This window comes from Saccostrea echinata, unplaced genomic scaffold (assembly GCF_033153115.1).
Source record: "Saccostrea echinata isolate AGI-Se365-2 ecotype Australia unplaced genomic scaffold, CSIRO_AGI_Sech_v1 ptg000044l, whole genome shotgun sequence".
In the NCBI taxonomy this organism is placed as follows: Eukaryota; Metazoa; Mollusca; class Bivalvia; order Ostreida; family Ostreidae; genus Saccostrea; species Saccostrea echinata.
This window is the reverse complement of record NW_026889793.1, coordinates 1500418-1524891: the sequence shown is the minus strand read 5'-3', so window position 1 is coordinate 1524891 and position 24474 is coordinate 1500418. Positions and strand designations below refer to the sequence as shown.

At 32.3% G+C, this 24474-nt stretch overlaps 1 protein-coding gene and 1 long non-coding RNA gene across 2 annotated transcripts; both read right to left on the bottom strand.

The window, feature by feature from the left end:
- Window positions 1-9665: 9665 nt before the first annotated feature.
- On the bottom strand, window positions 9666-13801 carry LOC133201432 (peroxidase-like protein 3). The gene is made up of 10 exons (XM_061337235.1): window positions 13797-13801; window positions 13447-13559; window positions 13145-13243; window positions 12909-12995; window positions 12280-12605; window positions 11854-12017; window positions 11372-11584; window positions 11010-11176; window positions 10466-10568; window positions 9666-9795 (listed from the first exon to the last, which is right to left on the bottom strand). The coding sequence occupies exons 1-10, from the start codon at window positions 13799-13801 to the stop codon at window positions 9678-9680; spliced, it is 1395 nt and encodes a 464-aa protein (XP_061193219.1). The 3' UTR covers window positions 9666-9677.
- Window positions 13802-16130: 2329 nt separating this feature from the next.
- On the bottom strand, window positions 16131-21504 carry LOC133201407 (uncharacterized). Its single transcript, XR_009723086.1, has 3 exons — window positions 21419-21504; window positions 21057-21171; window positions 16131-16300 (listed from the first exon to the last, which is right to left on the bottom strand). It is a non-coding gene; the product is annotated as an uncharacterized LOC133201407 (long non-coding RNA).
- Window positions 21505-24474: the final 2970 nt, after the last annotated feature.

Here is a 24474-nt window from a genome sequence, read left to right as displayed (position 1 = left end):
ACTTTGAGAACACTAAAGAATCTTATTTGCAATTAAAATTTGAATTTTAACACACACCCCTATGAAATTGGATTTTAAGCAATATTTTTAAAAGTAAATTGTCAAAATATTTTCTGCACATTCCCCTTTTACAAAAACGATAAGTTAGTATACGTGTCTGAACTTTGATGTAAATAAAACGGTGCTAACATATAGATATTGCTTTCAAACAAACAGGTCGCTATGGTTTAAAAGTGGGGGAAGGGGCAACCTCCCAAAGAAATCTGACAAGTGAAATTAAAAGAATTTAAAAAAAAACCATGAAAATCCTATTTTGTGGGTTTGTGTGTTGGGAGGGAAGGACATCCTCCAACTGTTTTAGATTTTTTTTTTTCAAGTGCTGGAATTTGCCAGCGCTCGACCTTACAGCAACAAAAAGTAGTGGGGGCAGCATGTAAATGAAAATTTACATATCAAATCTAGAGGAAAAGACTATTCTTCAGGAAAAGTCTATACTCAGAAAAATGCAAATGCGATGTGAAAATTTTTCTCCATGTTAAGTATATATTAAACAAAGCTTAAAATGTGATATAAGTAATGCGTGAAGTGCCAAGTGTTAGGTCAATAAAGTAATATTTGAAAATAATTCATAAACATGCTATCTATTAATTCACATGTGCAGTAATGTTTCTTTTACGAATTTTAAATGTATTTTAAATAAAAATATTTATTATAATTATGTGACAAAATATTTGTTCATTGTCTTCAATTATAGCAAATATTTATCAAATAAATCTGTGCTTTAGTACACAATTATTTGAGTAAATATTATTATCAATTCATTTAGACTACTTTGTTAAATCAAGGTAACGCAGGTAAACTCTACCTGGACCCCTTAGAGGGCCTCTTAATTGAGTGTGATAATTAAATAGTTGTTTTAGTGAGTAGACGTTCGGGGAATAAACCCCAACTGGCAGTCATTTTAAAGTTAAAGATATAATGTAAATAATAATAGTAAAGTCCGTTATTTTTTAAGGGCTCAATTTTCATGGTTTAAAAAAATGTAGACTCGAAGGGATTTGATTTCGTGGTTGAAGAGGTGTGGTGTTCCATTGTTTTAACATTTCAATGTGAATACAAGTTCGGTGGTCTCTTCATTCCACAAAGCAACAAAAATTAAAATTCCCAATGAGGTAAATGCATGATTTCACATTAGATTTTTTATAAAAGAAATATGAATTTGTAAAACAGTTTTCCCGGGCTTTTTTTTTATCATAAAACACAAAATGTTCACGATTTTTTTTAACAAAACCTGCCTTATTTTTATGCCTCCAGATCGAAAGATCCCGGGGTATATTGTTTCCGTTCTTTCTGTCTGTTTGTCTGTCTGTCTATTGTCAACTTTAACATAGCCCATAACTATTGCGCTATCAAGTGTAGGGCTTTAATATTTGACATGAGTGTTCATTATGACAAGACTTTTCCATTGGTACAGAAATTTTTGATCATGTGACCTCAACTGTGAAATTTGAAAAACTTTAACAATGGCCATAACTATTGCACTGTAGTCTACGTCCCACTCCAGAATTGTATTACCATCGGGAGCATAGTATTTCACAAACATATCTTGTTTTCATATTCTTCAAACTAATGTTTATATGTACATTGAAATTCAACGCAAAAACATAAAAGAAATTGAATTTCCCAGCAGAAATATAAATTTTTCCTCAGGCTGGTTTTCGTTTGTTTGTAACAAATTAATCTGAATCTTAAAACAAAACAATACAGGATGTTTACAAAAAATACCCAACTTTCTCCGGACTTCGGGTATCATATTACCTTAATATTCTCCCCAGATTATCTAATTCATATCAAGAACATTCAAATAAAAAAGCAACATGCACCAAAATCAGTTTTGTTATTTCGGTAATTATACCACCCTTATACTCCACATCTGCTTTAACAGAATGTAGCTGATTATGACTTACTAGGATGAAGATGTGACAAACCATAAACGAGTTACAGTGCTTACATTCAATAATAAACAATTCATTTAAAAAAAAAAAGAAGAAAGAAACAGTTTCAAGAATATATTAAAGCTCCACTTAACTAAATATATGCTCATATTTTGGATTAATACAATATGTTTGAAAATTTCTACAATTTTTAGGTACTAGTGTTGAGTATCCCTAATTCAATTTTAGTCAAGTTATTCATTTATGTTCAATTATTAGAAGGCAAATTATTACTACATTTATATATGTGGTTTTCCATTAAACAAGTATATTAACACACAAAACATTTAATCTAGAAGATGTTCTTACTTTATATCAAATGTAGAAGGTGCAGATAACGAACAGTGATCAATCACAGAAATCCCAAAATCTAATAAAGAATGTGAATCGTTAACAGGACAAAAACGGACCACTGACACACCAAAAGTGAAATCAGGTACATAGTAGGGAAAAGCATTTCCTGTCGCCCAGTCACACCCTCCGTGAGCCCTTTCTCTTTGTAATATAAATCATTATGGAATGAATGGTTTAATAATTTGTATTAAGAGATAAATTGTGAGCACTTTGTATTATCTATAGATAAACGGAGTAATCCGTATTCAAAATATTATTAGAACAAGGCCTAAAAATATGTAGAAATATAGGGTAAACTGATCGGAAGTCGAACTTGATCGCGAGTCGAACACATTTTCATCGTCTTATAAATCCGTTGATAATAAATAAAAGATAGACAACTTTTGCTCAATCTTCTTTTTTTGTCATCCTCTATAAGTTAGAGTTATCTTTCGTTAGTTGAACTCTTCTGTTCAAGAGTGCAAGGTGCCGGGAAATTTCAAGGTAAACTCTCTATATTTTATACCCTATTTTGAACTATCAATGTTATTAAAAAGTTTCAGTCATTAATTTTTTTTAGCAAGTGTACAAAAAAGTAAACAAGTTTGATAAATTAAATATTCTTTAAGCTATTTTTCTTTAGTTTTGGATGCATAGTTTACAAATAAAACACCTAAAGGTCATTCATTTTAGATACCCCAAATGATATTGAGTCGAACACCAAAAATGACCGAAAGTCGAACGGTGTTCGACTCAAGATATATCTATAAAAATGGAAAGAATTTGAAATAAAATATAGGCCTTCTAGCATATAGACCTAATACTGTTTTTTTTTTTAAATATAAAACAATATTCTGAGTACTGAATATGTAAAAATGAATTTTTAAAAAAATATTTTAAATTTCAAATCAGGAATACTACTTAGAGGCAAAATTTTTAAAAATCAATAAACAATTCATATTTTGGTTCTATACTGCAACAATAGTTAGACTGGAATGAAAAAAGTACTAGGTTAATTATATTGTAAGAAAGTATTGGAATTACGAAAGATTAATACTCTAGCAATTAAAATTCTTAAAATTTCCAAACACTACTTAATAGGATGAGGAACATAGTAATTAAAAATCTGTTTGCTGTTGGAATGCATCACCACGGAGGAAGAGAGCTACCGATAGAAACTCCCATGTTTTGTTCCCCGGAACCAAATAACAGATGGGACCCAAAGGCCGTGGCTATCTACCATGACAGGAGTATGTCACATAAAGCTGCATACTTAAGGAGGTCAGACGCTGCTGTTGTGTTTGAACTGTTTCAGAAAGGTGTTATGAACGGACACTGTTATCTAAAGGCTAAGGGGCCTGTTGAAAAAATATCGAAGAGATCGGGACCACAGCAGAGGATTAACATCGGATTTAAATGCGAAAATGAAAAAATAGAAATCGTTAAATCTCAATTGCAGGGTCTCCCTTACGTTTTAAACATTTTCTAATAAAATCTCTGTAACTTTTTATGAATTTTTTCCTCCGCATATAAAAACATGGGCGAACAAGCCAATAAAAATACTTATGTTTCGATATAAAAGTGAACAATTAAATCTCATTCATCTCAAAAGTGTTGAAATTATTCGTTTACAAAAATAGCATGCACATACCAAAGAGGGCAAAAATTATTTCTTCATATTATAACACCATTTTAATAACAGGGTTCGACACTAACGTTAGTCCGTTAGTCTCAGACTAATACATTTTCATTCGGACTAATAAAATATGTGGCTAATTAGTCCGAACAAACCAATAAAAATTTCTGAAAAACAATAAATTACCGATGTCCGATTCTCGACAACTTTTACTGGAAAACCCCGTGTGTATTTTTAGATTTCTAGCTTTTGGCGGGTAGTTACGCAATGCTGGGTCAATTCAGCGCTTAAAGAGGCTGGGGGGTTGTGGCCATTTTTAGACTATATTGATCTCCTTTAGAAGAAGAGCTCCATATGAAGATAAAGAAAATGATCAAATTTTAAAACTAAAATTTTTGAAATTTTTCTTTGCCAAATGATAGTTGACAGCTTAAGATATCATATCTAAAAAATTAAGTTAAATCTGGTGGTTAATTTGTGGTTAATTTGTTGACCCCCCAGCCTCCTTAATTTTTCGACTGATCGATATGAGCGATCATGATTTAGTATGACACCTTTAAGAAAGATGTTGGACGTTTTGGATGTAATGTAAAGACAAAAAAAAAAAAAAAAAAAAAAAAAAAAAAAAAAAAAAACGAGATCGGGAATACGATGGTACTTGCTGATTGCGAGATTTCAATGAATCTGTGGAATAATACATTTTACGTAAATACTTTGTTTATTTCAAAAAATAATACGTATATTAATTGTCACGTTAAATTAATGTTAATAAACATTGATGTTTCTTTTTCTTTTCTTTTCTTTTTTTTTTTTTTTTTTTTTTGAGGGACTAATAAAATCGCGTGCGGACTAGTAAAAGTAATGAAGCACTAGTCCGGCTGGACTAAAGCCTTAAAAAGTTAGTGTCGAACCCTGGCCTTTTTTCAATAAAAGGTGGGTCTTCGCTTCATTTCTTCAAAGTATGTTTATAAAATAAACATTTTTTCACATAACAAAACAAGGAGGATTGATTGATTGTTGTTTTACGTCCAAGGACGATCCTACCTTTAAAAAATACACTTTTATGACACAAAGTTCGTATCTTTCCGTAAAATATCTGAAGTCCAGTTATTGAAGGGTCATATAACAAACAATATTAATATGCTTCTACCTGTAATGAGATATATGGTGAAGTGGTTGGCGTGTCAGCATCTTAAGAAAAACTGACACTCAGGATTTTTATTGAGCTTGGGTTCAAATCTAAAAGAAAAAACAACAACAAAAAAACACACACACATACACACACACACACACACACACACACACACACAAAAGCACAAAACCCCCTTTTTTCTACCATAGAATAAATTTTGCTGACAGAATTTGTCCACAGAAAAGTTTTGCTTGTCATTCGTTAGATTTTGCAAATTTAAAAAGTGGGCTAGTTCATCAATGTAACTCATTAAGGTGCGGATCAATAATAATAAAAAAAAAAAAAAAAAAAAAAAAAAAAAAAAAAAACATCCAATTAAAGGAATAATTATGTAAATCTATATAAATGTTAATTATACAATGTCTTTTATTGCACATACGGGGATTAACAGTTGCTTCTATTGCATAAAAATATATTACCTGCCTATGCGGGCTATTAATTTTTCGCAATGGTTGCAACCGTAAATTTACATAGAATTTATAATAAATCTTCGAACCCTTAGGTGATTTATTTGAGAATCTTGTAATCCATGGCTGATAAATGGGTTCTTCCCAAGACGGTTGAATGTTTGTTAAACACAATCGTATTTAAAATTTTATTGCAGATGTCCAAAATGCTATCAGTTAAAAGTAAGAAAAAAAGAACAAGACCTGTGTACAGGAACTGGACAGAAGAGGCAATGTCGGCAGCCGTTACCGATGTTCAGCAGAACGGAATGTCAATTCGAAAAGCCGCCGCGAAGTATTCGGTTCCACCGACAACGCTAAATAACCGTACCACCGGAAAAATTCAAGAAGGGGCAAGGTGGGGTGGTGCCCCTTTATTGTCACAAAAAGATGAGGAAGGACTCTTGGAGATTGCGAAGAAGAGAGCCGAACTGGGTGTAGGGTATTCGAAGCACAACTTTTTAAGATGCGCATCTGAACTGGCGAAAAGAAGAGGGAAAGAATTTAAGCATCCAGTGCCATCAGAGATGTGGTGGAGACGACTCAAGCGACGCCACCCAGAGTTTACGCTGAGAACACCTGAATCTACCAGCGTTCTACGTCATCAGGGAATGACAAAAGAAAGAATCAATAAATTCTTTTCTACTTTGCGTGAAGTTTACTCAGAACATCAACTTTACAACAAACCGATGTCCATCTGGAATATGGATGAGACAGGTATAACGATGTCTCACAAACCTGGAAAAGTTATTGCTCAAAAGGGCGCTAAGACAATTCATGGAAAAGCAGGGTCCCGAGAAATGGTAACTGTTATAGCCTGTGCTAATGCAAGTGGAACCACAGTTCCACCCCATTTCATAATGCCAGGGAAAACTATACGGGCTCTGCAAGGATATGGAATAGAAAATATTCCAAAGGAGTCTGTACTAAAAGATGCAAAATTTTCAGTATCTGAGAGTGGTTGGACAAAGGATGGCATTGCCCGTCTCTGGTTTGAGCAGACGTTTTTGCCATACATTGGAAACGAAAGACCACAATTACTTATATGCGATGGGCATGGGTCTCATAACAACATTGAATTCATAGAGATAGCACGATCCAACAACATTGTGGTGATAGAGCTACCAAGCCACACCAGTAATTGGACACAGCCATTAGACCGTTCCTTCTTTAAGTCTTTGAAATCTGGATGGAACAAAGAAGTAGATTCATTTATCAGCACAACTGGAGTTGCTGTAGGACACATCCAGTTTCTAAAGGTATTTGAGAAGGCTTGGTCTGCATCTACAAAGAAATCCAATGTAGTGTCTGGATTTAAAGCGACGGGAATATTTCCTTTAGATCCAAACATGATTCCGGCGGAGGCTTTCCTTCCATCAGTATTATACACAGATGAGCATGTCAACCATACCAATGGTCCATCTTCTTGTAACCCTGCTGAGACAATCACCATCGCTCAATCACCATCGCCATCTGTAGATGATACAGACACGCCGGCTGTAGCAGACACAGCTCCTGATGTAAGTGGCCACACCCTGATGGAGTCTATAAGCGCCTCACAAACACCAATGCTACCGTTGGACCCAATGTTGGATGCAAGTTCAGATGAAAGCTTTTCTGCAAGTTTTGAAACAATCAATAATATATTGTTGACCGTGCCCATACAGGAATCTGTTACAGATTTGCCATTGATAATACGTCCTGATGGAAGCCTCGAGTTAACAGGAATTTCGTCGGGCTTAGAAACTAGTATTGAGGAACATGTAGAAGATCTTGGAAGGAGCAGTGGCTCTGCTTCCGTCTCTGATATGTTTACCATCCCAAAGATTATAAAGGATTCTAAGAAACGAAAGCAGAAAACGGAACGTCAGTATTTCGTAATAACCTCAAATGAGGCTTTTGAAGAAAGAAAGAAGAAGGAAGATGAAAAGAGAGAGGCAAAACAAATTAAAGAAGAAAAAAAAATTCAGAGAGAAAATATGAAAAAAATGAAAGCAGCAGAAAAGGAGAAAAAAATGAAAGAGAAAATGTCGAGAAAAAAAAAAGTTTAAATAACGCAAATGATCAAATTGGAATTTGTTTGCAAGTGTTTGATTATATTTGAATAAAAAAATGAATACTTGGTTGAACATGTTGAGTTCTACAATCGTCATTTATTTCACGCACAATAAATGCGCAATGCTCCTTAAGTTGAAAGTAAAAAAAAAAAATATAGCTTACTTAATAAAATAACTTATAATGACCTGTATTCAAAGAACCAAAGAGCTTGTTAAATGAGAAACTGTCACCATAATTAAAATTGGATAAAAACTATATTGCCGAGGAATTATATTTTTAAAAAGAAAAGCGTTTACCTGATATCATCCAGACCTTTTTTTTTTTTTAATTTTGTTCAATACATCTGGTTATATATGATACATATGGACCAGGCCCGTAGGAAGCAATTTCATTTTTTTTTTTTTTTAATTGGGGGGGGGGGGGGGGCACAACCATACATTTTCAGTTGGGGGCACTATCAACTACCAAAAATTCCTTGACAACCCAAAAAAAGTCATCAATTATTATTGAGGGAACACAATAATAGTATCTATGTTTTCTATAGTAAACTATATATCGGCAAAATTATTGGGGGGCACAGCCCCCCCCCCCCCCCCCCGTGCACACGGGTTCCTATGGCCATGTGGACCAATAACTCAATTGAAAAAATTAAGTTCAGCCTGTAAATTTTGCCCGATTATGATATGTTCGACTTGATATATCAACACGTTCGACTCAATATCTAGCCGTTCGATTTGCAGTCGGATACGTTCGACTCGTGATCAAATTTCATCTCTTGGGCATTTTCCTTGATCAAACGTTTCAAACATATTGTACAATCTCAAACAAGTCAAAAAACAATTGAGACGAACTTCTCGATAAACCTTGATGTTTACCATATGACATATATAGCACCGAATGAATAAGGCTGTTGTTATATCTATGTAGGTGTTCGACCTCCGATCAGTTTACCCTACTACATGTAGTTAAAATACGACCAAAGATATAATTTATATTACGTTCAAGATCTTTCTCAGAGATTGCAAAGAAAATAAAAAAACGTAAGGCTTAAATTGAAGTGTTCTGAATGATGTAGGGCATAATCACTTTCTTTGCGGAATTTTTGCACAAGTGTATTAGAAAATTGTCTCTTTCTCTCTTTATATCTGTTCCATTATCCATATATTTGTTTGCTTACAATTTGGGAAAAATCAATAGCTGTGCAATAAGTATATTTACGATAAACTTTTATAAGAAATCCTGTCTATAATCAAAACCCAGATGCAAGTGAATCAAAGTTTGGTGACACAATCGAGGCGAGTCAGAGAGGCAAGTTGGGTTTACACGCTGGAGTGATTTAGACAGGTATGCTATGTTGACACACTTAACTGCTTTAGAGTTCGTTATGTTGGTTTGTTTCAGACGCATATGTTAGCTAGACACCCTGAAGTGATTAGACAGTCACATTATGTTGACACGCCGGAATGATTTAAACAGGTAAGATATGTTGACACGCTGATTTGATTCAGACAGTCCGTTATTTTGACACACTTATAAAAAAGACAGCAGAAAAATGACAAAAAGACAAGGCAATTGTTTCACTATTTATTAATAAAAATGGTAATCAATGAATTTAAAAGTTATAATAATCTTGAAACAATGTGCATACTTTTCCTAGAAATTGTTTGTTGGAGTCATTATGCAATGCCAAATTCAAGTTATCTGAACGAATTAAGTAAACAAATGTCATAGAAATACTTAAACATATTCATTTGTAGTTATTACATTTATATGATGTTGCTATGAATGATTCCTTAATTCAACAGATTGACATGCATAAATGTAAGAAAAAATGCATATTATTTTGCTTAAGATAAAATATAAATACAAAGTGCACACATGTATATATTATCTGAAATAACCAATAAGGATATGCTGCAAAATTATAAGTCATATCTATATATACACAATATGAATTCTAATTCAACTCAAGAAGTCTAAGCCTGCTTCTCGTCATTCGGTACAGGTTCTAAAGAATATTAATTATAAAGTCCCCCTGAACTTAGAAATTTTCTCCAGTGAATGAAGGGAAAGGGGGATTTCTTCCACTCTGAAAGGTCCATAAAGGGCAATGAAGAACACTTAACAAGGGGATTTCTGCAAAAAAAGTAAAATTTTGTTATTTTTGCAAAAGTATGCATAGATATACAAGAAAAACTTAATAATATTATTAAAGATCCTTTTAATCTAATTTAATATAATCTGTTGTAGTTTGGATTGGTAAATAAATGTTGTGTTAAGAAGTAAAATAAGCTGAAGATAAATGTGCTCGACCTCAAAAAACCTAAAAACTATACAAATCAGTGAAAAGGGGAAAAATACGGATCCCTGGAAATTCCAGAGGTGGGATAAGCTGCCAAGGAGGATTAAGCATCCTGCTGTGAGCACTTTGCATTGTTTAGGATGACGGAGTAATCCTTTGTTAAACTTATTAAGAGGGAGTAATCTGTTGTTACATTTAGTTTAAAATCAAAAGGCCTAAGAATTGGAATGAAATATCTCTAACAAAAATGAAACTTTACTCATGAACGTTTTATAAATCCCACCCCCCTACCCCCGACGGCCCTCCTCCGAAGTTCATTACATATGTTGTAAATATGTATGAAATTGGTGAATTTATCAAAATCAGAAACCAAATTATCTATTATGAATCTTAAGTTTTCTAATCCACAAACGCGCCTTCTTTGTGTATTTGCACTACTCCATTGTGCATTTGATCAATTTTACGTATATAAATGCTGTAGTGGGATCCACGCCTGATACTTACTTTGATCCTACGAGGTTGAAAACTTCTTCCTGAATTTTATCCAGATTCAGCGTCTCACAAAGAATCTTAGATAACGTCATTTTTCTTATTTCTCTAAGTTGACCTATCAAAAATCATGTTTGTCAAATATACAGCTGTAGATTTGCTTTGACATGCAGTTTACCTATTTGTTAACAAACATATTTACAAGTAAATGAGCAAAACACAAATAGGATTTATAAACGCAAGAAAACTTCAAAAGTTTAACTTGGTTTAAAAATATTTATCAAGTTGAGACCATACATTTTGGATGTAACAGTGCATTATATTTTTTCTATTTCCTAAAAGCACATGTTAACATTGTTCCATCTTTTTCTGTGTAGCTGTGGGATATTTACATTGTACATGCAAGATAAGGTAACCTCCAAGAGTTCACGTTGCAACTGTATCCACGATGTATTAATTGATATGTAGGAAACCGTATTTAATCATTTAGCAAAGATTAAATTAGTAGTCTTATTCGGCCCTATCTAATATTTATCCCAAATAAAATACTTGTGTATACCTCTAGAGAATCCCTCTATTCCCCTCTTTTCGTACCAATATCTGTCCCCAAACCTTAGGTCTCTGAACTGCCATCCTAGTAAACATTCGAAAAGTGGACCTACAACTGCGTCTGCGCGAGGTATTTCTGAAATACCTCCAACGAACACATCAATGTCATCAACGTGGCTGCAAAAAGAAACACCAACATTCTTATGAACATTTCAATAGACATATTTCCTGAAGAGAAGTGAAGAGTTCTTCTTTTTCTCTTTCCAGAAGCTGTAGTTTATTTGATCTTCTAACTCAAATATTCAATATGCACAATTATTCTTAACAAATAGATTTGACTGGACATCGTTATAAATATATAGAAACACTTACTCATAAACATTTTGCAATCTTGCAATCGTGTCAGAATTATGATCTTGTAATTCGGAAAAAGTGTTTGCTACCGGAAGTTTACACCACTTCCGCCATTCGTTGTAGGCAGGTAAACCGTGGTCCCGCCCTCTTTGAATGTTGAATGACATTAAGTCAAACGTTACTCCATTTATATCACGAAATAATTCATTTCTGGCGGCATTTTCAATTTGTCTGAAATAGTGAAGTAAAAACAGTTGACTCTAGAATTCATGTCTCCGATGTGTCCAAGCATGATTATTTATGAACATTTGTAGAGCTTTGAATTAAAATTTATGCTTCAAAAAAAGGATATTTGTTCATTTTCGTGATCTAATAATTTTTATAAACAAAATGTTAATATCTCAAAAAAGTTTTTTCAATATATTGTTTTATTATTTGTTATTATTTTTTATCAATCCTAAGCGTCTGCATAAGAATTAAAGTGAAGTAAAGTTATATACCTATCAATCTTTCTTGAGGGCGTGGCTAATAAAAACCGCGCCAAATCTGGAATGTTTTGTCCTTGTTGTGTAACAACTATATGGGGATCCATGAAGACATCTTCCGATTTAAATACTCTAGATGTGGCAAACATCCTCGTCATATAGCCTAGCTCTGGAGGAATCTGCAAAATGGAAAATTAAGTTGTTCATTTTTTCGTACACAACCTCAAAACGTTATTCTATTTTAAAATAAATAACAATAAATAAACATAAAAAAGACGAGACATCTTTAAGAAATTCGGAATTTCAGACATTATTCAATAACAAGGAACTTTGATTGAAACAAAAAAATGGTGCATTCCACATCGTACAGGACACAATTGCAAACATGTTTTTAAATGTTATTCTCAAAGTAATCATGAAGTTATCAAAACTTTAAGTTACCTGTGAGTGTCCATATCGAAGTGCTGCAGTAGCAATGACGTTCTTAACAGTGGGGTTCACCTTAGAATCATATCTATTCCAATAACCTTTTTGTCGAAGGTTCAGAGACAATTTTTTCCTAGTTTCTTTCCCTAAAATAGCCGGAAGGTATTCCCCGTACGTCACTTGTTGCATAATGGCGCCCATAATCTTCTTCGTTTCCAAAAACACATCTTGACTAGATAGTCCAGTTATTTGTCGTAATTTGATTGCTATGATATTGTGAAGGCGAAGGAATACGACATGGAGACCACCCAAAGAAGGAAATTCATTTGATCTTTCGTCACCTAGAAATTATATACATTTAGTTAAACAAGGTACACTGTAATATGAAATAGTATGTTCTCAGAAATGTGTTATACCATATCATGAAAGGAAGCGAGAACACTGTTTTATTTATGCAGGAGTTATTTCATGGGAAATAATATTTAATTGTATTTGAAGTAGGAATGGTAATACAAAGTATCCGTTGAAAACACACAACCAGTTAATTTTTTTTAATTTTACATGCATTACAATATTAAGGCTATGATGGATCTCATGAAAATCACCCCTTTAGAAATTGAATATAATCCGTTTCAATTCATTACCGGCCAGTTGGCAGAAATCTTCTGTTTGAGATGTATGACAGGCTCCTCCAGGAGGAAGTATGTCACCTGATGATGTCCTCATGGTGCCTGGCAACAGAAAATGACATCATATAATTAAAATATCAATAATATAAAATTCCTTCAAGGTCAATTATATTGCCCAAAACATTCATGCTGATATTTTCAAGTTTACTGTTAAAGGAAAGTTATGTTGTGATTTTTCAATAATATCATACCAACATGTCCATTGAGATTTTCATTAAATCGTTTTGAGTCTCCATATAACATTCCTGCATCAATAAAGGAAGATAGTCGGTTCACCTGTTGCCTAGGGCCTATAAGGAATGCAGAATCAGTAAGTTATTTTACAAAGGTTCAGAAAATATCTATAATCAATACACATATTATTGTATATGCCGTTATTCTTTTCTCTTTTTAATTATTCAATATAACAATATCATGGGTTGTATGGCTAATGCAGCTATTCCTAAGGATATTTATTTATATTTATAAAACTTTTTAAATCTCAGTTAAGTACCTATGCTGCAGCCTTCGTCATGTGGAGTCGGTATTGATCGAGAAAAATCCATACATGTTCTACTTGGAAATCGAGCATCGCCTGTTGTGATTTCTATCACATAACACTCAGGGCTATAAAAGGAAATAAAATATTTAGTTTACTTTGAGATATCCAAGTATCAAAATCTATATCAACAAGATGTCCAAGGTCCTAACGGTCACCTGAGTATAATACAACAATTTCGAGGATCTTTAGAAGTATAAAAAAAAACTGATAGATGGTTTTGTTTCCCAAAGCAAAAGGAATAGGATGAGCAGGATCAACAAGTTAAGATTTTTTTATCAAGACGAAAAACAGGATGAACCTACACCATTCAGTCATTGAATGCTTTCTTCTTTTTGTTTTTGTTGTTCCTGTGTGTATGTGTGTGTTTTGCAATAGTTTCATGTGAACAAAGTTTAACGAATTAACTTACTCCGAAGCATCGACTCCACAACAATCAAGAGGACTTCCATTTTCTCCTATAAAACAATTACCATAAATGAAACGTACACAGGTTCAGACAATTCAAATCTTTCTACTTGTATGGATGAGAAAAAGTTAACTGCAACGATATTCCCTGGTGTATACTTGTAAAAAAAAATTCATGCATTTTATATTTGATCTGATTTAATATGAAGAACAGATGACATTTCTTCTGAATGACAAGTATGGATCAAAATCATAATTTACCAGAAGATCAGTAATTTTGAGAATTAAGAGTAATGTTTCATTATTCACCAATAACAATGGGCGTGAAAGTCAAGTCGTGGTCTATAAATTGACCGAAGGTGAACAACATCAAATTCCGCTTGCTGTCTGGAGGTGTCAACATATCTCCTGCCAGTACTTTGTTACTGATATCTCTTGGGCTGGGAAGTGTGTCTCCATTTCTACTTCTTTGACGCGGACTGTTATACTCTATTCAAATAAAAAAACAAATGGCTCTGGTCAGCATTTCAATCTTTGGTGTCATACAAAATGTTGGATTTACAATCTATTTTTAGTTTAAATTTTTAGTTTAGTGCAAATCGTAATATTGTTTTATCAATTATTAAACATTGCTGTGACGTCATGCCTTTGTTCTTGCAGTCTAAAAATTTACCTGTAGCCGTCCGATAATAATAATTAACAGTCCAATAATATATTATCGGACGGCAGTGATAACAAAATCGGACAGTAGTTAAAAAACAACAACTAGAGTGAAATCAAGATTTAATTTGTCCAGAAACCAAAAAAAAAAAGTTAGGGAGAAAAAATTCAGCGAAAGCGAGGAAATTAAGTTGTTAAAAAAAGCAAATCCGAGAAGAAACTAGAGTTTTAACTTTCCTCAAATGTAACGCTTTCCATTCGTTTATTTGCAGAGCGTTTTCGATACAGCACTGTGAATTAGCCAATTTAAATCCATTTCTGATAAAGAACCAGTCTGCGAATCTCTTCATTTAACGAGGTTTGTTCGCCAATGACCGCACTTTTAAAACCCAATATTTTCATTATATCATCCAATCAAAATTTTAGATAAAAATCCGCATTTTTACTTTAATTGCATGTTGAAGATATCATCCAACATTGCATCTGTATCAATGTCCAACGCACTTAATAAAGAAAAAAATATTCCGAATCATAAAAAAAATCCTTCATCACCTGACCACTATCCATAGTTCCTGCTAAGCCAAACGACTGCCATTGAATGAATGAAACAAAAGAGTTCACTCACTGATTTTACTGTCTAAAGAAAGAAAAAACTTTCTCTTTTCTTTTGTCTACTTATTAGATGGTTTCAGGTAGAAAACTATTGATGCCTGAACTCCTATTGTGTAATTATCGGACTCCTCCAGGTAACTTTTGGACATTTGAATAGCAATGTTTTAAGTAAGATATATGCCTCATACAATTCTATATGTAAAATTATCAGACTGTTTTCGGCCCTAACGGGCCTCAAACAGTCTGATAATTTTACATATAGAACAGTATTTGGCATATATCCATTACATATATTCTGCATTTATAACAAAGAACAAGGTACGGTTTCAATACAAATTTTGCCCTGTGTTTTTCTTAAAAAAAATGAAAGTAATGTAAAAAATTAAAACTCATGATTTCTGAGTCATTGAAATTACACGCAGAAAGATCATACAAATCATTTTCCTCACATGACCTTCTAAATGCTAATTGTGACGTCATAAACTTGTGCATTTTCCCGTATTTTCTTGAAAAGTTGCAGAAGACACCAATTTTCAATGGAATTTTCTCTCACATGATATTGTCCACAGGCATCGCCCACAAAGATTTTGAGATATGTGATTTTTCAAAGAATTTTACACAACATATCCGAAAATAAACGTGGGCGACGGCTGTGGATACTATTTTCTTAAGGAAAATAACCCTTGAAATGGGTCATTTTGAGGCTTTTTCTGTTTAAAATAGAGAAATGCATCAAATTAATGACGTCATATTTCCAGAATGGTACTCTTTCATGCTATATTTTTTCCTGATTTATCACTGTCATATACTCAACAAATGTTTAAGCCAGTTTCAAAACTTTTTGAAAGTATTAAATTTTAGGGCACAATAAAGCTAAAACCGTACCTTCTTCTTCGATAAGAATATGGTGTTCTTACCATCATCATAGATGGGTTTTAAATACCGCGCATGGGCCTGCAGTGCCATACCCCATGTTGGATTGCAGAGATTGTTGCATAAGCCGTCAGCACTTCGATATCTTGAATTCTTGTATTTTTTACATGAGGTAGGGACTGTATCACACAGTTGAGCCCGGAGGGATCTTTGATACTCATCGCTGCTCTCTAAATCTCGAAATGTTTTCCCGGATCTGAAACATTTTGTTAGTTTTACATATTTTAGCACATACTTGTAAATAAACATGAAAGAAAGATAGAAGCAAGTACTATCTTTACGATAATAAAGGAAACACAGTATGACTATATGTAAGACTCTAAACTTTGTGACATTTAAGGTAGCTGGCGGGTTTACTGTCTGGCTTAAAATGCAAGCTGAAATTTTGTCAGCTAGATCTATTCGTTTTAAAATTTTATTTCTTTTTTTCTTTTTTTTATTTTTTTGAGATTAGTCTGCATGTTTATGGTCTAATTGTATTTCAATTGCACCAATGTTGCTGAACACAGCTGATGCTATTTCAATGAAGTTCATAGTAAAACACTTTTTACGCCGGTAAACGCAGTTTAAAAATGTGCTCATAATTTTAAAAACAAAGCAGACAAATTTTACTTATCATACTTAGCGCAGTTAATGTGAAGACCATTTAGAATCAATCCATAAAAATACTAATATGTGTGCTACCTCAATTTATTTGCAAAAATCCTCTTATTTTTGCAATCTTCCATCAAATATATTTTCGTTTTATTATTTTACGCGACGTCATTATTTTCTTATGTCTAAAATATTGTATTGTAAAATATATGTATTTTGAAAAAATAGTATTCATTTTAGCTTCGCATTTTTTAACATTAAGAAAGCTCTAACTTATGCGTCCTCTATTTTTGATTACGTTTTAATAAATATTTGTACAGAACACATACAAGCTTTAATGAAAGTTTTTTTTATACTGCTAAAGATGTTTTCTAGCGGTTTGTAGTTTGATCTTGAAAACACGGTAGCTTTTATACGTCGAATTCTATTGTGACGTCAGCAAACCCGCAATTACCTCAAATACTATTGTTAATGTAAATCATATACGGTACTAAGAACTGGGTACGTTAAGACCGATTTATGGCCCTGTAAATGGCCCTGTAAAAAGGGGCAAAAATTAAACGCACGATAACATTTTATCAATTGTATCAATAAACTGTTAAGGTTTTCCTGTGTGTGAAATAGGAATAAAATTTTCTCAACTCACGTGCCCTTTCATTTATATAACGTTCAAAACCGGTCTAATATTCCGGAATTCCCCAATTTTGGACGTTTTCCTGCTCTGCAAGTCCTTATTTCGATATGGCCGCATCCGAGTATGTATGCGAAACTTTGCAGAAAGAACAAATATACTACGATTTTTAATATTAAAGAGAAAAACTAACCTTACAAAAGTGCGGCCACATCCGTTTTTACAAAAAATTGAAGTAAAAATGCTGCATTTTTGGATAGACTTCACCTTTTCTCCACAATGTTTTTAGAGAAATTAATTGTTTAATAATATATCTGAAGGCTTTATTGTTTTTTATTGTCTTTTAAATTCAATTCTGCATTTGAAAAAAAATTAATTTAATACAATTATTTATGCAAATGAAAACCATATAAGCCTTTCTCAGTGAAATTTACAATGGGGCATTACATGTAAATTAATGACGCAATGCATTGAAAAAATGACGTCACAAAGAGCAATCGTGTTGAAAATATGTAGTTGAAACAAATTCTTCAGTCTTCGCAAATATGATAAATATTCAATCAATATTTACAGCGTGAAAAAGTAATTTAACGACATTAGTTGGGATGGTTCAGACAATTAATTTAAATTTAACCCTACATGTACCTCCAATTAAAATGCACGTCTCCTTCATAGTGGACATTGACTTTATTTGACTTCAAGAAAAGATTTTTTTAAACATTGTTATTGAAAATCATCAGCTTTCTTGAGTATGTTTTATTCGTTTTCAATTTATATATGTCTGGGATTCATGAATATCAAAAGACAATAGTTAATGATTGGGGATGGGAAAGGGGGGAGGTAGATAGGAAGCTTGGCGTATAGCAGTTACCATTTGAACATTTCTTTTCAAAACTTGTTATCCTTGTCACTGTATTGTTGCAGATTTTTATTTGACAAAATTAATTATGTCAGAAAGGGTTCTAGTATTTTATCGCATAATCAGGAAGTGTTTTATGTATGACTAAATACTTCTAAATCTACCACTGCCGACCTACATTTACTTATTGAAGGTCAGCAGCTGGGAATGGAAAAGTTCTTACATGTATTGTCACTTATTAATTATATATACATTTATCATGTTGATCGGAATATTTTCAAGTAAATTCGGGTTTAATTTATAATTTACAAGGAATTTTAGATAATTATGTTGACCAAGTTTACAAGGCTAAAAAAAACGTACAATGTATACAGTGATGTACGCTTTCGGCATTTTCTACGAAAATTTAAGTGAAACATGATACAACCAACCTTTTTTATTGTCTATAAATAAAGATTATCTGTTCCTAGTTCTGTAAGAAATACAAACACGATCTTGCAGTATACTTGTGGACAAGACACTCCCCTTTCCGCTCCATAATCGATAGATTAACTCGATTAGTTTTCTTCAGAAATTATTTTCCTAATACATTTTTAAGGCATTCGAATTAAGTCTTGAAATGAAAAAAGAAAAAAAAAAAGATTACATTACGATGAATTGAAATAAAAGTTCAAAATTGTTTTCTGGAACATAAGTCAGGTTAAAGTAAATAGTTTCCGGTTCAGAGAATTTACAGATTTGTTTTAAAGTAACGTTAAAATCAGTAAGCCATGATGACGTTATCACGTCAAAATTTGTAATTTCTAAAGAAAATTCTCATTTTTCTAGACCTCGGACGAAAAAACGGTTTGTGGTAATTAAAAAAAAAATAAAATGATTTTGAAAGGACACATCGTAGGCATGTTTGTAAAAAAATGAAATCAAATTTGGAGACAGGGCTGCTCTGTTATACGTAACGTACCCAGTTCTTTTGATGCACCAGATGTGCATTTCGATAAATTATGTCTCTTCAGTGATGCTCATGCCGGAACGTTGGAAATCAAAAATAATTAAATAAAAAAACTTTGAAGAGCTGAAAAAAGGTGCCAAAGACTTGAGCCAAATACGTCGAAGGATCAGAGCCATGCCTGAGGGAGATAATCCTTAATTTTGAAATAAATTTCAAAATTTTACCACAGCAATTAAATGTATATCCGTATTTTCAAGCTAGTACCAAAGTACTTAGCTACTGGGCTGTAGAGACCCTCGGGGACTAACAGTACACCAGCAGAGGCCTCAACCCAGGGGTCATATTGTAAATCATATGCGGTACCAATTTTGATGCACCAGATGTGCTTTTCGATAAATTATGTCTCTTCAATGATGCCTATGCCAAAACGTTGGAAATCCAAAATATTTTAAGTTAACAATAATTTAAAATATATTGTTAACTATAATACTAGTAACTTTAGTGAATCATAGGTTGAAGATTTTACTAAGTAAATCAAAGCAAAAATGTTTTACTGTAATAATATGAGTATTTTTACTATGGAGTTGAAATTCTATTTTTTTTATATCCCCAGAAGCAAGCGACTTGCATATTTATATATTATTTACGAAATTACCACAATTTGTTTGCAGTTTAAAACTTAAGGTATGTCACTCGTGAAATTTGTTATATCAAGGATTTTTTGAGAAGTATATTTTGGATAAGTACTCATATAGTATGTCTCAAAATCGCAGAGAAAATGGGGGGTCAGTGTGCATCTAACTGAGCTACAGTACAATTAAATTGACCTTTTTGCACTTAAATTGTAACTCTTTGGTTAATCACTTTAACCGTTATCATATTTTATAAGATGTAACCATGGCAATAAACATAACCTTATTTTACGTAAAATAGTTTGAATAATATTTATCATTGAACAAATTATGCAAATTAATGCGCGTAAATTATTGTGTGACCTTTTTGCACTAAAAAAGTCTCATATTTGGGGTATTGAAAATCTAAATAGGCAATAGAATGTTTTCTTGTATCAAACTTTTTACGACTTAAGTGCTGATCGGTCAAAAGTATCGAGTAGTTTAAAATAATGAAAGAAAAAGTTGGGGTCAGTGATGTAAATTTTGAAATATTGGTCAAAATATGCGATTTTCAGGCAAAAAACTGTGTAAATCTTATCTCGACTTCCTTAATATATCTTCATTTCTTGGCAATGTTTGTTGAGCGAAGGTGTAAATTTTGTTATAAAAATATAAATTGAGACCTATATTTAATATTCCAGTCATATCATAACGGAAAATATTCTCTGGGTAAAAGTATGTGAGGCTAAAGTTCCAAGATATTAAATTTAATAAATGTGTAGATTTGCAGAATTTTCTGCTAAGTGTCCTTCCGCCACAAGAAATAGTCCCTTATAAATCTTGGTTCTTTGTGAATTTTTGAGCAGTTTTTTAATTGAATGTTGAACGTTTTACATTGTTTAATTTAAATATGTTATAAAGATTGAATTGTAATAAATAGTTTTTAAGTAAGAGGTTCTGACTGAAATTTTCTAAAAGGCTGACGAGTGACATACCTTAATAAAAAGTTCAGATCAAAAGATCGTACTTCCCAAACCAACCTAACTGAAAAAAAAAACTAACGAGAATCTTCTTTTAATTAACTGAAATGTGACTTAATATATATGCATAAGCGTGTTACTATTTCTGACATTACATTTAAAAGATCTAATCCGAGCATTTTTTTTTATTGAAAGAATTTCTAAATAGTGCTATTGTAGCAATACGGTCAAAATTTTCAAAATCTTAAAAATTCTAATATTTGCTCTAGTCTCGTCAAACCTAAATAAGTCTATACCATGTATGTAAAAATATGTCACAAAGTACCTTTGGATGAGATTTTTGATCAGACTCATATATTTGTACCCCGCCCTCGCTATCCTGTCTTCGTCTTCCTTCTGTTTCTGAAGAAAAGCAAAGCTGTTGCCGGTATCAGGAATGGCTAAAGGGAAGAAAAGGTAATAAATTATCAATGAAGCTTCGGAAAGATCTCATGTTAATCTTTCGTGTTTTTAATAGCTTTATTGTGATTAACTTATTAGTTTTACAGTGCATTTTTTTTTATTTTCTTGCAATACAAAATGGGTCAACAAAAATGAAGTGAATTATGAATTTTTTTAAATGCAAAACTTCCTTAAAAATTACAAAATTATTCAAGTAATAATAAATGCTATCTGTATGAAACGTACTGCCATCTCCTTCTCCGAATTTACGTTGAGGATCTCTGTATGTGTCTTGAATAGCGTCAGCAATGACGTCATCAACCTCTACATCACACTCCACATAAAAGTTTGAGAAATACGCGAACAGCAGAAATATATGCATGAAAACCATGTTGACAATTAAACCTTTTTTTGAAATAAAAGAAAGAAAATCATTTAATTCTATTCACTTACACTTATAACATTAAATTTACTTGCAATGGTAAGAAATATATCTTTCAGATCACTAATGCTTCATTTACATGATATTTATAAGGACAGCAGTTTGTTGATCAAAAATTCTCAAACATTTCTCAAACAAGTTTTGCTCTTTAAAAAAATTAAATTCGGAGATAAATTTTGTTACTCGTTTAGATACATGTAAATAAAATACAAAATTACAGTTAAAATTGCTTCCAGAAGTTTCACGATTAGTCCCTCAATATTTCAACCAACAAATATAAATCAAAGATAACATAGAAAGAGAACTGTTGAATGTGTACATCCAGAGAGTAAAAGTCAACATTAAAGTAGAATTTGCGACATTTGTTAAAATACAAGAGTTTTTGCAAACTTTTTCTTACACATTGTTCAACCAAATTTAATTGTCGCTGGTTGGTGATATTGCAAAATAACGGATATAGATAAATTACTACAAATATGAAACTATACATGATAATTAATGTTATTAAAAATAAATCTTTTCCTGATTAGGGCATTTTAATAAAAAAAAAAATGAAAATGTGAATTATGTCCTTACCTTTAAAGTTCTGGGAGGAAATCAAATTGATCCCATATTTATAGATTGAAAACTATTCATTTAATGGGTTTTCCACACAAATAGATATTTTATTGCATCAACAGTACATTTTAAACAACAGATCTTATCAATATAATATCGTTCATGCATATAAGTAGACAATCTTATAACAATGATAACAATAAAGATAGGTGGGTTTTTAAACATAAAAAACCTACGAAACTGGGTTTCCATGTCCTGTAATTCAGGATCAAGATAAATAAAATTTCAAATATTTTAATAGCATTTCTTTAAAATTGTTTTTCAATGTGCATAAATGAGAAAAAATTGCAAGCACAATGAGTGTAAAATTAATTTTATTGTAAATACACAAATGTCTTTTCAATTTTCTTAATAACTATCCATTTTCTTTATGAGATTCTCTGCCGAAATATGGCACTTTGTGGTTTCTCAGTAAAATGAAAGACAAATTTAGGTAGAGTGACATGAATTTATCTTGAAGAATAAAAGGTGATTTATTTACAAACGAAAACCTTTAATCCTGTTTCCAATATAAAAATCAGTTCAACATGCTGCAAATATGATTAGCAGGTGAAAGAGATTTTTCGGTTTGTTTTTTTTTTTTTTTTTTTATTTTTATTTTTTTTTTTTATTTTTTTTTTTTTTTATTTTTTTTTTTGTTTTGTTTTGTTTTGTGGTTTGGATAAAAACATAACATCTATGTCAAGGTGAGGAAAATCGTGTTTCAATCCGGAGGGGGGCGAATGTAAAAGTGTTGCTAAAATTTACCCAGAATACTGATGTACATAATTGACCCTATTTCAGAAATACATGTAATTGATTAAAAGATTCTTTGAAATCTATCAATGTAACGTTATTTAATTCTAAAAGACTTGTATGATTAGTAGACAGTTTGTGGCTGACTTGTGCAGTGACAGCCACGTTGGACAACGCTCTCGTCTGCTATTTGGCAAAGCTATATTGCAAAGTAATCCTGTAGGATTTCTTTTTTTTTTTTAAATCTGAGTCAGAATTCCTTAGATTTAAGTTTTCAGTTTTCTCCATAAAGTTAAATAATCAACATGATAAAGTCAACAAGACCAGTTGTTAGATTGCATTACGCGGCATTTCAATTATGTTCTAAACACTGGTAACCGACTCATGATACTGTCGTGCAGTATGCCAATCAGTAGCTCTAACTGACCACGAACGATTATAAATGGTTTGATTTTCAGACTTCATAGTTATTTCAATTTATTTGCACGGACCTTAATAAACTTTACATGAGCAGAGTTTATCTATGCCAAAAATATCAGTTTCTGTGCATCATTTTTTTTTTATCTTTTCTTACAAAATATACCTTAAATAATGAAATTATCACTTATCTCGGAATGTTGATATAAAACAAATCAAAGAGCATGTTTTCTCAGACAAAAGGGGTGGCACAATCATTTCGCGACAAATGTCACAAGTAAATTATCTTCGCGCCTTTTTCTTGGATTGTTCTATTGAATGGGTGTGATAATCCTATGGAAATAAATAAAAGTTTTTCTCTTTAACCTGATTCTTAAGCTTCAATTTTTATTAACTACAAATTTTATCTCATTTAAAAAATACACATTGTATGGGCAGGCAACACTAAAGCAATGGGTTTTCTGATTATGTTTACTATTTTGTTTCCCTGTTACCCCTTAAGTGGACTAGTCCAATCATAAACAAACTCCCTCCACCTAGTAAATGGGACATCCCTTCTTGATTCAGTCTGTTTTCCACCTTTTCTTTCAATATTACAAAATAATGCACGTTAAAAGGTTAGCTTTTTTAACAAGCTTAGAATGTCAGTCAGTAGCATATCATTCAATGTTTTGTGATGAACAAAGGTTTCCTTTTAATACAGTGACAAGAGTGTATGCTAGTACCCGTAGAGGAAATGGGCTCCATTCCCGTAAGGTTCTAAGTAAAGAATCGGCAAATGATTTCAGAAAACATCATGCTCTGAACTGGTTTTCATTTCATTAAAAGAACACGTTATTATAGAAGAAATGAGAAAAATTCTGATATCGATTGAAAAGAAAAACTGTAAACGATTTTAAAACTGTACTTAGAGATAATATTTTAAACTCATTCATAATATATGGTAAGACCATCATCGCAAGTGAGTTTTGTCCTTGGGGGGATTATTTGTATCTTGTTTTGCTCTAGCTATAAAGTATACAAGCCATTTACTTTGCGTTCTAGAGCAGTATTGATACATTTTTGTCTCAAACACTTCAAGACAACTATC